This window comes from Schistocerca piceifrons, chromosome 3, assembly GCF_021461385.2.
Source record: "Schistocerca piceifrons isolate TAMUIC-IGC-003096 chromosome 3, iqSchPice1.1, whole genome shotgun sequence".
NCBI lineage: Eukaryota > Metazoa > Arthropoda > Insecta > Orthoptera > Acrididae > Schistocerca > Schistocerca piceifrons.
In genome coordinates this window covers 234805261-234820897 of record NC_060140.1, presented here as the reverse complement: position 1 = coordinate 234820897, position 15637 = coordinate 234805261, and the positions used below count along the sequence as shown (strand labels likewise).

Here is a 15637-nt window from a genome sequence, read left to right as displayed (position 1 = left end):
CCAAAAATGATAGCTCGATTTATATTATAATGAAATAGGGGAGGGAGTGCGACGGATATGGTAAGCAATCATTAAAACAAAGGCGCTTTTCGTTGGGCAGGATCTTCTCACGACATTTCAATCAGCAATTCTGTCCTCAGTGTGTGAAAATATTTTGTTGGCGCCCACAAACATAGGGAGAAATGATCATAAAATAAGAGAAATCAGAGCTCGCACGGAAACCTTTGTGTGTTCATTTTTCCCGCGCTGTTCGTGTGGAACGGTAGGGAAATGGCTTGAAGGTGATACAATTAAGCCTCTACCAGGAACTTAATTTCGAACTGCAGAGTAATCGTGTACTTGTAGATATAGATGTCCATCTGATGTACGCAACACGTAAAATTGTAAAATGTATTCATAGCATTTACCGGCGCCTTAAGCACTATAAGAGGACCACATTCTTACCACGAAAAACACTCCGAACCATAACACTACCTCCTCTGTACTTCACACTTTAGACTGGACTTGACAGATAATGTTCTCCAGGAATCTGCTAAATCCAAACCCTCCCATCGGATTGTCGTAGGGTATAGCGTGATTCATCAATCCAAATCACTCGTTTCCAGTCGCTACCGGCCGCTGCGGCCGAGCGGTTCTAGGTGCTTCAGTCCGGAACCGCTCTGCTGCTACAGTCGCAGGTTCGAATCCTGCCTTGGGCGAGGATGTGTGTGATGCTCTTAGGTTAGTTAGGTTTAAGTAGTTCTAAGTTCTAGGGGACTGATGACCTCCGATGTTAAGTCCCGTAGTGCTTGGAGCCATTTTTTTCCCATCCGTACACTGTCCAAAAGTGCCGGTCTTCACACCACCTCAATCGTTGCATAACATTAGGTACGGATACGTGTAGCTTATCATGACTTCTTGACCTTGGAAACTGTAGTGACGTAACAAGACTGTTACGCCACACGGTAGTAGCCAAAAGAAAGGCACGCTAGACTAATGCTGTGGCCGATAGTGCACGAACGGCAATAAGCAGACGGGCGTGAAGTCTGGAACATGAGAACTTATGAATGAATAAGAAGAAAAGTATGTAGATACTTTTTACTTAACTTTTATTTATTCCTTGGAATACATCTCTCTTGAATACTCGAAGCTATAGGCACTGATACAAATGGCTCCTTGTTAGTTCGTAGCCATTAACTTCTGATGGCTATTCTGTCTCTCGGCTAATGAGAGAGAAAGGCTTCGTACAACTGGGCGATAGCTAGGTTCGCGTACAACTGGGCGGTAGCTTGGTTCTCGTACAACTGGGGTCGAGTCCACTCTCGTATCACGAGACCTGCCTAGGTGGTGGCGCTAGGTCTGCGATCACAGTGGCGACACGCGGGTCCGACATGTACTACATGGACCGCGGCCGATTTAAACTACCACCTAGCAAGTGTGGTGTCTGGCGGTGACACCACAGAAACCTATTCTTTTTTTTAATTACCTACAAAGGGTGTTGTGCTAGATGGACTGCTGGTAGCACACTGGAACTCAAGAGTGTTTGCTTCCGGTGATTTCATGCGATTTTTTGCAACCACAGTCCATAGTGCTCGACAGTTGCTTCAAATGGTTCAAATGGCTCTGAGCACTATGGGACTTAACATCTAAGGTCATCAGTCCCCTAGAACTTAGAACTACTTAAAGCTAACTAAGCTAAGGACATTACACACTCCATGCCCGAGGCAGGATTCGAACCTGCGACCGTAGCAGCAGCGCGGTTCCGGTCTGAAGCCCCGAGAACCGCTCGGTCACAGCGGCCGGCGCTCACAATTACAACCACGCATCGTTCAGCGTTAGCAAATTGTGTATCTTATATGCCTACAAACTAGAAATTGCATTTTATAAGTAATTCATATTAGTTAATCGCGTAACTTCTGCGCTTTTATGTAACCAAAGCAATTGCTTTTGATGCAAGTACAGTTCACATGCACGAACACACTAACGTAAGAATCTCTCTCTCTCTCTCTCTCTCTCTCTAGCTCTCTCTCTCTCTCTCTCTCTCTCTCTCACCTTCTACTCAACAGAACGTTCTCATTCATGATCACAGGAAAGAATTTCCTGGTATTATCGATGAGAGGGAAAGTTGTTTATGAATAAGAGAAACATGTTTTGTATAATCTCGACGAAGTACTTTAGCGGTGTTATGTTTTTGTTTCTTGTCTTTTTAGTTTTATCTTTTTCCGAGGAAACTTCATTTCCAGGAAACTGTGGTGTCTATTTTTTTTCTTTTTACTGCAACATTCTTCTGTTACAAGTAGCTAACCAACAATTTTCGAATAAAACTTGAATTTGACATTGACAGTTTCAATTTTGCTATAAAGACAGTTCATTTGTAAGCAACAGGTAGGAGAATAAGTACGTAGAAAAAAATGTTACGCAGATCACGCTGCCCTTTTATGTAGCCTCAAGCAGTTTCTAGGTAGTTCATCGGTTCCGGTTTTTTGGGATATTTAACAAGACACTGATTACATACGCATACAAAGCGATCGAAATGAGGTAGCGCCCGTCAAGTATGCAACACACCAACGCGGTTACCATCATAAATGACCAAAGGTACTACAAAAACTACCGTGCAGTCCCCGTAGCCTTTGGGATCCTCTTACCCTCTCCCATCAACATGCTCTACTAATGTATAAAATTCCCCAATCTGATCTTCCATCTTGAACACCTCCGAGTATCCTACGTTACGTGTAATCTCCACCTAGTTTCCCCCCTGCTCACCAGTCCACGTACGTTGCCGCGCCTCTACCACCGCGAACTTCCACACTAAGCCCCCGCATGCTCTCCCAACAAAAATTTAATGGCCTTCCCTTACCCGAACATGAAACCCGTCTTGATGTATAACAGTTCTAATCATACAATGAAGGCTTTCACCACCGGATGTTTCAGCTGGGCCGGCCGGTGTAGCCGTGCGGTTCTAGGCTCTTTAGTGTGGAACCGCGTGACCGCTACGGTCGCAGGTTCGAATCCTGCCTCGGGCATAGATGTGTGTTATGTCCTTAGGTTAATTAGGTTTAAGTAGTTCTATGTTCTAGGGTAGCTGCGAAGAAACCATGGGTAACAAAAGAAATACTTCAGTTGATTGATGAAAGGAGGAAGTACAAACATGTTCCGGGAAAATCACGAATACAGAAATACAAGTCGCTGAGGAATGAAATAAATAGGAAGTGCAGGGAAGCTAAGACGAAATGGTTGCAGGAAAAATGTGAAGACATCGAAAAAGATATGATTGTTGGAAGGACAGACTCAGCATACAGGAAAGTCAAAACAACCTTTGGTGACATTAAAAACAACGGTGGTAACAATAACAGTGCAACGGGAATTCCGCTGTTAAATACAGAAGAGAGAGCAGATAGGTGGAAAGAATACATTGAAAGCCTCTATGAGGGTGAAGATTTGTCTGATATGATAGAAGAAGAAACAGGAGTCGATTTAGAAGAGATAGGGGATCCAGTATTAGAATCGGAATTTAAAAGAGGTTTGGAGGACTTACGGTCAAATAAGGCAGAAGGGATAGATATTCCATCAGAATTTCTAAAATCATTGGGGGAAGTGTCAACGAAACGACTATTCACGTTGGTGTGTAGAATATATGAGTCTGGCGATATACCATCTGACTTTCGGAAAAGCATCATCCACACAATTCTGAAGACGGCAAGAGCTGACAAGTGCGAGAATTATCGCACAATCAGCTTAACAGCTCATGCATCGAAGCTGCTCACAAGAATAATAAACAGAAGAATGGAAAAGAAAATTGAGAATACGCTAGGTGACGATCAGTTTGGCTTTAGGAAAAGTAAAGGGACGAGAGAGGCAATTCTGATGTTACGGCTAATAATGGAAGCAAGGCTAAAGAAAAATCAAGACACTTTCACAGGATTTGTCGACCTGGAAAAAGCGTTCGACAATATAAAATGGTGCAAGCTGTTCGAGATTCTGAAAAAAGTAGGGGTAAGCTATAGGGAGAGACGGGTCATATACAATATGTACAACAACCAAGAGGGAATAATAATAAGAGTGGACGATCAAGAACGAAGTGCTCGTATTAAGAAGGGTGTAAGACAAGGCTGTAGCCTTTCGCCCCTACTCTTCAATCTGTACATCGAGGAAGCAATGATGGAAATAAAAGAAAGGTTCAGGAGTGGAATTAAAATACAAGGTGAAAGGATATCAATGATACGATTCGCTGATGACATTGCTATCCTGAGTGAAAGTGAAGAAGAATTAAATGATCTGCTGAACGGAATGGACAGTCTAATGAGTACACAGTATGGTTTGAGAGTAAATCGGAGAAAGACGAAGGTAATGAGAAGTAGTAGGAATGAGAACAGCGAGAAACTTGACATCAGGATTGATGGCCACGAAGTCAATGAAGTTAAGGAATTCTACTACCTAGGCAGTAAAATAACCAATGACGGACGGAGAAAGGAGGACATCAAAAGCAGACTCGCTATGGCTAAAAAGGCATTTCTGGCCAAGAGAAGTCTACTAATATCAAATACCGGCCTTAATTTGAGGAAGAAATTTCTGAGGATGTACGTGTGGAGTACAGCATTGTATGGTAGTGAAACATGGACTGTGGGAAAACCGGAACAGAAGAGAATCGAAGCATTTGAGGTGTGGTGCTATAGACGAATGTTGAAAATTAGGTGGACTGATAAGGTAAGGAATGAGAAGGCTCTACGCAGAATCGGAGAGGAAAGGAATATGTGGAAAACATTGATAAGGAGAAGGGACAGGATGATAGGACATCTGCTAAGACACGAGGGAATGACTTCCATGGTACTAGAGGGAGCTGTAGAGGGCAAAAACTGTAGAGGAAGACAGAGATTGGAATACTTCAAGCAAATAATTGAGGACATAGGTTGCAAGTGCTACTCTGAGATGAAGAGGTTAGCACAGGAAAGGAATTCGTGGCGGGCCGCATCAAACCAGTCAGTAGACTGATGACCAAAAAAAAGGTTCTAGGGGACTGACGACCACAGATGTTAAGTCCCATAGTGCTCAGAGCCATTTGAACCTTTTATTGTTACAGCTGCCGAGGATTCTTCCGGATTGTATGGCCGTGGTCCATGGAACTCCTTTATCCCTGACATTTCGTCCAAAGCTACGTTTGATATCTTTGGAGGTGCAAGACTCAGCACAACCCGGAACACATATGAAGATGTCCAACGTAGCTTTGGATGAAATTTCAGGGATAGAAAAGTTCCATGGACCACGGCCATACAACTCGGAAGAATTTTCGTCGGCTATAACTGTCCTTCCAGATATAGGAGATCCCTACTATCCACCCCTTGTTAGGGTTCCCTTTCTCTTTCCCTTCCCATCCAATCCTCTCCATCCACTTTCTAAGTCATGGTTCGCAACCGCATCATTCTCCACTCTTCCCCAACCCTCTTCCAAACGTCCATCCACACACATTTTGTTTTGTTTTCGGGGGGGGGGGGGGGGGCTAGGGGAGATGACATAGCCATAAAGAAGAAAAAAAGAAAACTTCCGAAGTCTACGCTTACTGCGGGCCGCGGTGGCCGAGTGGATCTAGGAGCTTCAGTTCGGAACCGCGCTGCTGCTACGGTCGCAGGTTCGAATCCTGCCTCGGCCATGGATGTGTTTGATGTCCTTAGGTTAGTTAGGTTTAAGTAGTTCTAAGTCTCCGGGACTGATGACCTCAGACGTCAAGTCCCATAGCGCTTAGAGCCATTTGAACCATTTTTTGTTAAGTCCCATAGTGCTCAGAGCCATGTGAACCATTTTTTCTACGCTTACTTATGATAGACTACTGCAGCCTACAGTAGTTTCAAAACTCTGTGTGGGGCTAAGTGGGTACTTTCGATCAGGCAGTGAAATCGGCTGATTTTTTTTTTTTTTTTGTGTAATCTTGCATCTTGTGTATTGTGCCCTCGCCGTAGCTGCACAAGACTGCAAGCCCGGAGGCAGTGGTAAGTGTGGTGACGCAGCGCTGTGGCAGGTGTTGGCGTCGTCGGCGGGCCTGGAGGCGGCGGTGCCGCTGCGGCTGCGCTACGCCGCGGTGGCGGACGCCGAGCTGGAGGCGGGCTGCGGCTACGGCTGGTCGGCGCTGTCGGAGGGCCGGTGCGCCGCCGCCGTGGCCGCCGCCGACGCAGACCAGCGCCTCAGCTGGCCGCGCGCCCAGCAGCGCTGCCGAGACCTGCGCGGACACCTGGTCAGCGTCGCCTCAGCCGCCGCGCAGCTGCGCCTCGACCGCCTGCTGCGCGCCACGCACAGGTGGGTAGCAACGTGTGCGGCTGCCGCCTCACGCTGTGCGCAAGTGGATTCACTTCGTCCCCTCGCCTCCCGCGTACTCTGCATTGGGCTATCAGCCCTTGAACCAGAGATATTTAAAGAAAACATTGTGCCGGCACACTTTCTTTAAAATGAAGTTTGCATTTACCTTTTCGCTGCTGTATATACTCTCTGCTGCGTCGTGCCACAGGTGCTGTGGACGTGTAAACATGCGCTGCTTGGTTTTCCCTATAGTGCTGTGGAAACTGTGTGCATCTGAGCAGCTTACAGCATCAAGCGAGTTACTTCCTTATCTGACTGAATAAGAGGTTTAAAAAAATATCTTTATTGCTGTGGTGTGCGTACTGTGAGACCATCAGTACACACACCATCAGATTATTTGACTTGTCGCTCTAACGAAGTAGGCGAGTGTCAGCAATATGTCTCGTGGTCTTATCGTGGCATGTTTATCTTCTGCCGTTAGGTCAGACGATAGAAATGCCACTTGCACGCTTAGAGTAGCAGATTGACGGTGACCAACGTTAAACAGAACCTGATTAATCTTCACACACATTTATTAAAATAATAAAAAGCGTAGACATTACGTAACTTGATTCTGGATGCTGTTTACAATTGACAATCTGAAGTTCCTTTGGTCTTGGAACGTTAATCTTATTCTCACATATCTCTGATACTTGACAAAGTGTCTATTCATTTATCTTCATGGCTATGGACAGGAATATGGTAATCTTATTAGGCGCAGACTGAAACTTGACTATAGACTGTTACAGACAAATGCAGACTAATGCAGATTGGTACAGACTGATGCAGACTGACTAATCGGAGGTCTGTACACTAGTTATAATAACTCGCATGTTCAGGTATCACTGCGCGAGTGTGATCCACGAGGAGAAAAGGTTCTACGTTAGCAGCAATCTTATTGGCTGCGTTACATATTAATACACGGATCGGCGGAAGCAGAATTTGGTCAGTCTCTAAGGCAGCGCAATCTCGTAGTGCGGAGACGGACGAGCGCTGCGCCTGCGCTGTTGTGCTTAGCGGGGCGCGCTCTAATGAGAAAGTTGTGTACGTGCTGACTACGCAGAACTATGTACACAACAATTGCAAAACATAATAACAATTATAGAAAATAACCCACCACCTTAATGATTAGTGGGTTCTAATGTTAATACAATGTTGTATGTTATTTGCATTTATTACAGTTAATTTGTAAGCTACAGACAGTGTGAACAGTGGAGGTTAATGGGCAAAATTACGATTTTGTTAAACTATACACTACTACCTACTTGTTAGTAATCCCAGGTGCTTGCAGCGTTACTGATGTGTCAGTGTGGATACAAATCTACTACAAGGCCTTGTTCATCGAGCTAGTCCCAATGAGCGTGCCCCTGACACTGGGCAAACCAAAACTACTAGTCGCTGCAGGTTCCTATTTTAGTATCTATTTCTAATCCTACTAACTACTAACTAACCTACGTCAGATCCGGTGCTGTCATAATCGTGAAGTTGGTGTACCCGTCCCCCTAGCCCTGCACGTGGCCGGTTCTAACTAACAAGTCGACCTGTCCATGCACATGCGGTACATGATTAGGGTACTAGGACACGTTCAGTAGTTGGTTCTAATCGCGAAAGTCCCTCAGGTATGCAGTCAGAACTTTACGTGATACCTCATTTGCCAGGTTATTCAAAGTTTCAAAAGTCTCTTCGTGTCTTAGTACTCGTATGTGTTATTGTTTGGTAGTTGTTGAATAAGAGGTTTCGAGTATTTATCACACAACATATGAGGTGCATTCAAGTTCTAAGGCCTCTGATTTTTCTTCTCCGGACTGGAAAGAGATAGAAACATGCGCATTGTTTTAAAATGAGGCCGCATTCATTGTCAATACGTCCCAGAGATGGCAGCACTGTACGGCAGATAGAATTTTACCGCCAGCGGCGAGAATGAGAACTGTTTTAAATACTTAAAATGGCGACGTTTGCCTTACTTGAACAGCGTGCAATCATTCGTTTTCTGAATTTGTGCGGTGTGAAACCAATTGAAATTCATCGACAGTTGAAAGAGACATGTATGTGGTGATGGAGTTACGGATGTGTCAAAAGTGCGTTCGTAGGTATGACAGTTTAATGAAGGCAGAACATCGTGTGACAACAAACAGAAACAACCTCGGGCTCGCACAAGACGGTCTGACGACATGATCGAGAAAGTGGAGAGAATTGTTTTGGGGGATCGCCAAATGACTATTGAACAGATCGCCTCCAGAGTTGGCATTTCTGTGGCTTCTGTGCACACAATCCTGCATGACGACCTAAAAATGCGAAAAGTGTCATCCAGGTGGGTGCCACGAATGCTGACGGACGACTCACATGGTTGCCCGTGTGGTATGTTGCTAAGCAATGTTGACGCGCAACAACAGCATGAATGGGACTTTCTTTTCGTCGGTTGTGACAATGGATGAGACGTGGATGCCGTTTTTCAATCCAGAAACAAAGCGCCAGTCAGCTCAATGGAGGCATACAGATTCACCGCCACCAAAAAAATTTCGGGTAACCGCCAGTTCTGAAAAAAAGGTTGGTGTCCATGTTCTGGGACAGCGAGGGCGTAATCCTTACCCATTGCGTTCCAAAGGGCACTACGGTAACAGGTGCATCCTACGAAAATATTTCGAAGAACAAATTCCTTCCTGCAATGCAACAAAAACGTCCGGGAAGGGCTGCGCGTGTGCTGTTTCACCAAGACAACGCACCCGCACATCGAGCTAACGTTACGCGACAGTTTCTTCGTGATAACAACTTTGAAGTGATTCCTCATGCTCCCTACTCACCTGACCTGGCTCCTAGTGACTTTTGGCTTTTTCCAACAATGAAAGACACTCTCCGTGGCCGCACATTCACCAGCCGTGCTGCTATTGCCTCAGAGATTTTCCAGTGGTCAAAACAGACTCCTAAAGAAGCCTTCGCCGCTGCCATGGAATCATGGCGTCAGCGTTGTGAAAAATGTGTACGTCTGCAGGGCGATTACATCGAGAAGTAACGCCAGTTTCATCGATTTCGGGTGAGTAGTTAATTAGATAAAAAATCGGTGGCCTTAGAACTTGAATGCACCTGGTACACTGATCAGTCAGAACAGTACGACCACCGACCTACTATCAATATAAACCTGTCCAGGTGATGGCAGCCTCACCTGGCGAGGAATGGCTGTTAGTCAGAGACACAGATGGTGCATGTAGTATCAGTGAGTGTGCTGTCCGTGTGTCGAATGGGAAAGGCGCGTGATATATCTCTGACAGAGGGCAGATTTTGATAGCCTAGAAGTTCTGCATGTGCATTTCGGAAACTGCCCGACTTGTCGAGTGTTTGAGGAGTACTGTGGTGAGTGTCTTCAACATGTCGCGAAATCAAGGTGAAACCACGACCACACATCGTGGGATTGGGCGGCCAACCCTCATTACAGATATCGGATGTCGAAGGCTGGGCAGACTCGTAAAACAGTTGACGAACTGTGGCGGAACTAACATCAACTGAACAGAGTGTGAACACAGTGTGTACTGAACACTTCTAACGATAGGCTGTCGCAGCCGACGACCCATGCATGTGCCTCGGCAACTACGACTGAAACGGGCACGTGACCATCGGCACTGGACGTTGGCGCAGTGATTGAGCGTTGCATGGTGTGATGAACCCCGATCCCTTCTTCATCATGCCGATGGGAAGGCGCGAATCCGTCATCTTCCAGGGGACTATTTGCTTCACACTTGTACTGAGACAAGCCGGCGGCAGCTCCATTGTGCTCTGGGGAACATTCAAGTGGGCATCGACGATCCAGGGGAGCTCGTGCAAGGCACCGTGACGGCCAAGGTGTATCGTACACTGCTTTCAGACCAGGTACATCTCTTCATGACGATCATGATTCCCAATGGCAGGGGCATCTTCCAACAGAATAATGCGCCTGTGACAAGGCCATGGGTGTGATGTTGGTGTTCGAGGAACACAGCGGCGAGTGCTGGCCTCCCAACTCGCCAATATGAAACCGATCCTACACATCTGCGATGTGACTCAACGTCGTGTCACAGCTCTTCACCTCCGCCTCCCCGCAATTCACGGGAATTAGGTGACTTGTGTGTTCAGATGTGATGCCAACTCCCTCCAGCTACCTACCAAGGTGTCATTGCTTCCACGCCACTACAGGTCGCTGCTGTTATCAGTGCCAAACGTGGACGTGCGTCTATTGAGTAAGTGATCATAATGTTCTCGCTGATCATTCTGTGTGCTTCACTGAGTGCTATAATTTGCAAAAAAAAAAAAAAAAAAAAAAAAAACTATGAGACGTCTTGAATCGTTTGTGAGATATGAAGGTTGTTACGATCAGATGATTAGTAATGTCCAAGGACGTGAAAGGAATCTTCACATGCGACCGTCGAATATAAAACCCAATAACTCGAGAACAAAATGAGATCTCGTTCTGCTCTCAGTTTTAAATAAAATTTCTTATCTACAATTCATTAACTGCAATGTACGAGCGAAAATCAACATACGCACTGTTTACGCAGTGCATTTTCACCTCTGTTAACTCTTTAAAATTTTGTGCAATGTTTTGCTTAATTCTTTATCGAGTGATGATATCTGACTGTAATATGTGCAAAAATCAAATTTTTCCCCTAATAGTTTTCGAAAAATCGGATGATACTATTCCATATCGGTCGGAACGCCGTTTCTCACCACAGGCACTAGAATTTAGCGGACAGCATAGCCATAACAGATGCCAACCTCAGCACAGAATGAAGGGAGCACGTCCATAGCAGCGGAAGGATTAAAAATATTTTAAGATTTGTCTCCAATCCATAGCACGAAGTTCGGTAAAATTTAAGTTGTTATAGTTTTTCTTGGGTGAACTACTGCCATAAGAGGCCTAAAACAAAAATTCCGCCGGCCGCGCTGGTCTCGCGGTTCTAGGCGCGCAGTCCGGAACCGTGCGACTGCTACGGTCGCAGGTTCCAATCCTGCCTCGGGCATGGATGTGTGTGATGTCCTTAGGTTAGTTAGGTTTAAGTAGTTCTAAGTTCTAGGGGACTGATAACCACAGTAGTTGAGTCCCATTGTGCTCAGAGCCATTTTTGAACAAAAATTCCCTGGTAAATTTAATTTATTACAAAAATCGCAACAGGCGTCCTAGATTTCGCATCTGACTACATTAAATAACGTTCGGTCGCTGTGGGCACCACTAGACGAACCAAATAACAGCAAACAAAGAGGGGAAATGTCAAACGTGGTAAGTGCCACATCTGACATTTGTCGGGAGAATAAAAAATCACTATATCTCTTTTTGTAGGCAATTCGCTTATATAAAAAAAAAGAGAAGATATTAAGATACCACGGAATAATCCTGCTCAGCTAATCAGCGCAAAAAGTAATTATATAAATTAGATGATAAATAATTTAGTGCTATCATTGCAGCAGGGAACTGATATTCTACCATGAAACTATTTCTAAGTGCCAACAAAAATATTTTTGTTTGAAGTTCCGTTAATAATCGGGCACTAGACTTTATTTGTTATTATAAAAGTTCAGAAATTCAGCGTTAACATTTTAACTAGCAGAACTATACTCAGCCAAAACCATTTCTAAACCTTTTAAATGCGACTTCTGTTTCTTCCGGAACTCCTTTCTTGGGGTAAAGTGTGCTACAGAACTCACCGCGCTGTTGAGGATTAAATGGCAACATCGTCTACAGGTCTTTGTGTTGTGCAACTGATAAATGTGGCTGGTCTTTTAGATGCTGTACTGCATGGCAAATAGAAGTTATCGTCTTTCTTCTTTTGAATACACTGACATTTTTCCATTCTTCTGTATCGGAGTAACAATTCTACGTGGATGAACTTGAGACAGGTTTTTATTGTACTGCATTTGGATATCTTACGCGCCTGAATTGACAAAAATGCTTCAGCATCATCTTTAAAATTCAAGACGTCGGTTGTATGTATTAAAAGAACGTGGAATAAGTCCACAGTTTCAGACGACTCAACAGTCTTTTGTAACTATTGTGGAAGAAAACCCTTGCGTACCTTTCTTGTATACAGTTTTTTACTAGTTTTGAAACCGAAATTATTCCCTTCCATTGCAAAGACTTTTTATTGATACAGACATAAGGTTACACGCACTGAGCTTACCACACAATCATCACATCAACTAAATGGAGGAGACTTAAAGACTCTGACGTAAGGCACTTGGAACTTCATAGGGAAGCAGTGCTTGGCACAAAGACAACACACCATCAAATAATGAATGTTTGAAACCTTATTTTCATTTATTTTGCACTTGGAATAAGTGTAGGGACGTGCTACGTACTACCAACAGCACAGCATTATGACAGCACTCAAAATGCATTTTGTGAAAAATATAGCACTTGGAACGTTTGGATTTTCTTCTCTTCAACTGATAAATTGAAGAGAAAAAGTTTGTCTCAGCTTAATACGCGATTTTTAAAAAAAATTATATTGTTTAAAATTACTGAGAATAATATGAGAATAGTATCATTTCAGTTCACGATGTAAAATTAAACCACTATTCACTGAATTAAAAACACAGAATAGGTTCTCGGAATATTATTACAGACACTGCCCCTCGTTGAAATAACTAGCAGCCTTTCAAAAATACGTCATAGCTGCCGTAGCTCTGGCGCATTTATACATCGGTCTCTCCAGAAAGAACACAATACAACGACTGTCCATTACGATGTGAAATTAGTCTTCCTTTCTTCGTCCCAAAGAAGGGTTGCGGATGTTCTCCTCTTTGGGTCACGGCTCCGTGCAACAACCGCATCCACATCAGTGTCACACGTACTGCATTCCTCAGAAGGCGAAACTGTGTATCAGTTCAGGTATTAATTTCAGTTCACGTGAAACAATTCTTTTCAGAATTACTAACTAAATTATTTTTGCTAGTTAACATTCTTCTTGCAACATTAAGAAACAGTTTGTTATTCATAACCCTATCATTAAGTTTGAATTTACTATTTTCTTCGAGAAATAAAGCAACGTGTATAGCTGGAACGTTACAAGGTTCAAAAGTTAAAAAAAAAACGTAGTGTAATGCGACATGTCCATTCGTCATTACTGTTGACAACATAATGATGGGGGCTGGCTTAAACAGCCAGACATTTCACTCGGGAGTTGCAGGTGGCACATGGCGAATGTTCTTTTCACTTACGTAGAGTCTTCTGTAGCCATGTCCCTTACGCAGAAGATACCACACGAACGTAGATCCGTTGATAGCACCGATAATGACTGTAATGAGGATCGCAACAAGTTCCGTGTGCTTCTCGGCTATCGACGGCGTTTATTTAAATAATTTTTAGCAATGCAGCACTTTCTTTGACAGTTAGTTGTTTGAAAATATCTCAGAGTAAACAACTAGTTGTCAAACTTAAGTTTCTACGACTGTCAAAATAATAAAAAGTTTATTATAATACTTGTGCAACAAAAAATTATCGAACAACTTTCAAACGTTACTGAAAAAAATATTATACCCAACAACTACAGACAGCAGTAATAGTTTATTCGAAATTGACATATGTGCATTACGATGTCATAATCTGTACTGATGAAGGCAATAAAGACGAAATGAGCTTACATACGAAAATAAAATATCAAGCAGCTTACTGTCTACCAGTTCTCGACAGACTCTTATAAATTACACTCAGCAGGGTATCCGAACAACAAGTATTGTCTCCTTTCTTATGGATTGGTGGACTACCCCTAAGGTCCACTCTTCTGAGATTCTTTCCTATTCCTGTATCAGCTTGATTAGTTTGTGGATTCAATTATGGAGACCAGTTCCTCTATTTTTCAACAGTTTTGCTGTTATTTCATAAGTTCCTGGTGCTTTGTAGTTTTTTAGACATTGTACTACCTCCTGTTCCTCCTCTAATGTGGGTTGTTCTATCGCTGGATCTGCAGTGCAATAGAGTGGCTGTACACTTCAGGTAGGACTGTCCTCCAGAAATCCCTTGAAGTATTCTCTCTATCTATCCAGAGCATCTTGTTTATCTGTCAGCAAATTTCCCTCTTTGCCCGTACATTCAGTTATTTTCGATTTATATTCTTAAGTTGCTTATTTAATTTTCTTACAAGACTTTTTGTAATGCCTAATTTGAGTATGTACTTCGCTGTAAGCATTTCACTCTTGATTCCCTTTTCTGTTCCACTGCCTGTCCGCATTCATCATGCTATCAATCTTCCTTTCTAAGCCTCCTTGTTTTCCCCATTATTTCATGTGCTATTGTCAGAATAGCATTTTTGATACAATTCGATTCTTTGCCTATATCGTCTTTACCATATTTTGTTTGTAACTCCTGTCTCATTGTGTTCTGATACTCTTAAACAGTAGACGTATCTTTCAGTTCTTCTATATTCCGTTTCTTTACTCTGGTAATATTTCCTTTTGCAGCCACAGCAAGTTTCTGCCTCATTTTGGCTCCTACTACATAATGGTCTGAATCTGAATTAGCCCTTGGAAAATTGCGCACATTTTCCTTATCAGGTAATTGTTCCTTGTATTTTCCAGGTCCTTTTGTAGGTATCTTTCCTTGGGAAACAAGTACTTACTGACTTTAATTTATTCGCAGAGTAAAATGGGCATCCGTCATAGCAATGACAGATCTGCACATATCTTTAGAGACTACAAACCCAACTCCAAGATCCCTTTGTCGTTCGTCTTTTGCCTGAATAATATAGGGAGAATTTATGCTTATGAATCTCACCCTTCCCCTTCCACCTGATTTCCTAAAGTGCAACAACTCCCATTCCATACCTTAGTGTCCCTCTCTTCTGCAGTACTATTCATAGCTCCTATATGCAGCAGTGTAAGCACTTTCCATATTCCAAGTTTAAGTGCCGGTATATCCACATTCCTGTTCCTTGTCGGAATTCGTTTTCGTAAGGGCAGTCTAGCATTCCTTGTTAAATTATTCGCGATGATAGGCGTTTTACAAGGCAGGGGTATCGGCCCCAAGCACTATCTCCAACATGGAGGAACAGGCTTTCACTTCGGGGTTAGCTTCCCTAGAGGGGTTGGCGATCTAATTTTTAGAATCCCTCCTGCCCTACGATGTCGAGAAAGTTTCGTCTGGCTCATCTGCTGGGGCCAATCCGGCATGGGTGATCCTGCCAGAAGCTACGCTACCGCCGTTACAGCCCACAGCTTCTTCAGAGCTCAGAGACAATCCCGCCCGGCACATAAGGTGCCTTCGATAAGCGGTATCCTCTGGGGAGACCATTTTGGGTTATATTAGTTATTTCTTCATCGATCCAGTTACGTACTTGCGACGATACGCCATATGGTAATATCTTAGTTAGTAGCG

The 15637-nt window shown here is 43.6% G+C and overlaps 1 protein-coding gene across 1 annotated transcript in view; it reads left to right on the top strand.

Moving 5' to 3' along the window:
* Window positions 1-5231: 5231 nt before the first annotated feature.
* Window positions 5232-15637, top strand: part of LOC124788539 — a 573870-nt gene continuing 563464 nt past the window's right edge. The window contains exons 1-2 of the mRNA XM_047255809.1: window positions 5232-5241; window positions 5931-6264. Of these exons, the coding sequence (XP_047111765.1) occupies window positions 5232-5241; window positions 5931-6264 (344 nt within the window). The remainder of the gene's footprint in view (window positions 5242-5930; window positions 6265-15637) is intronic.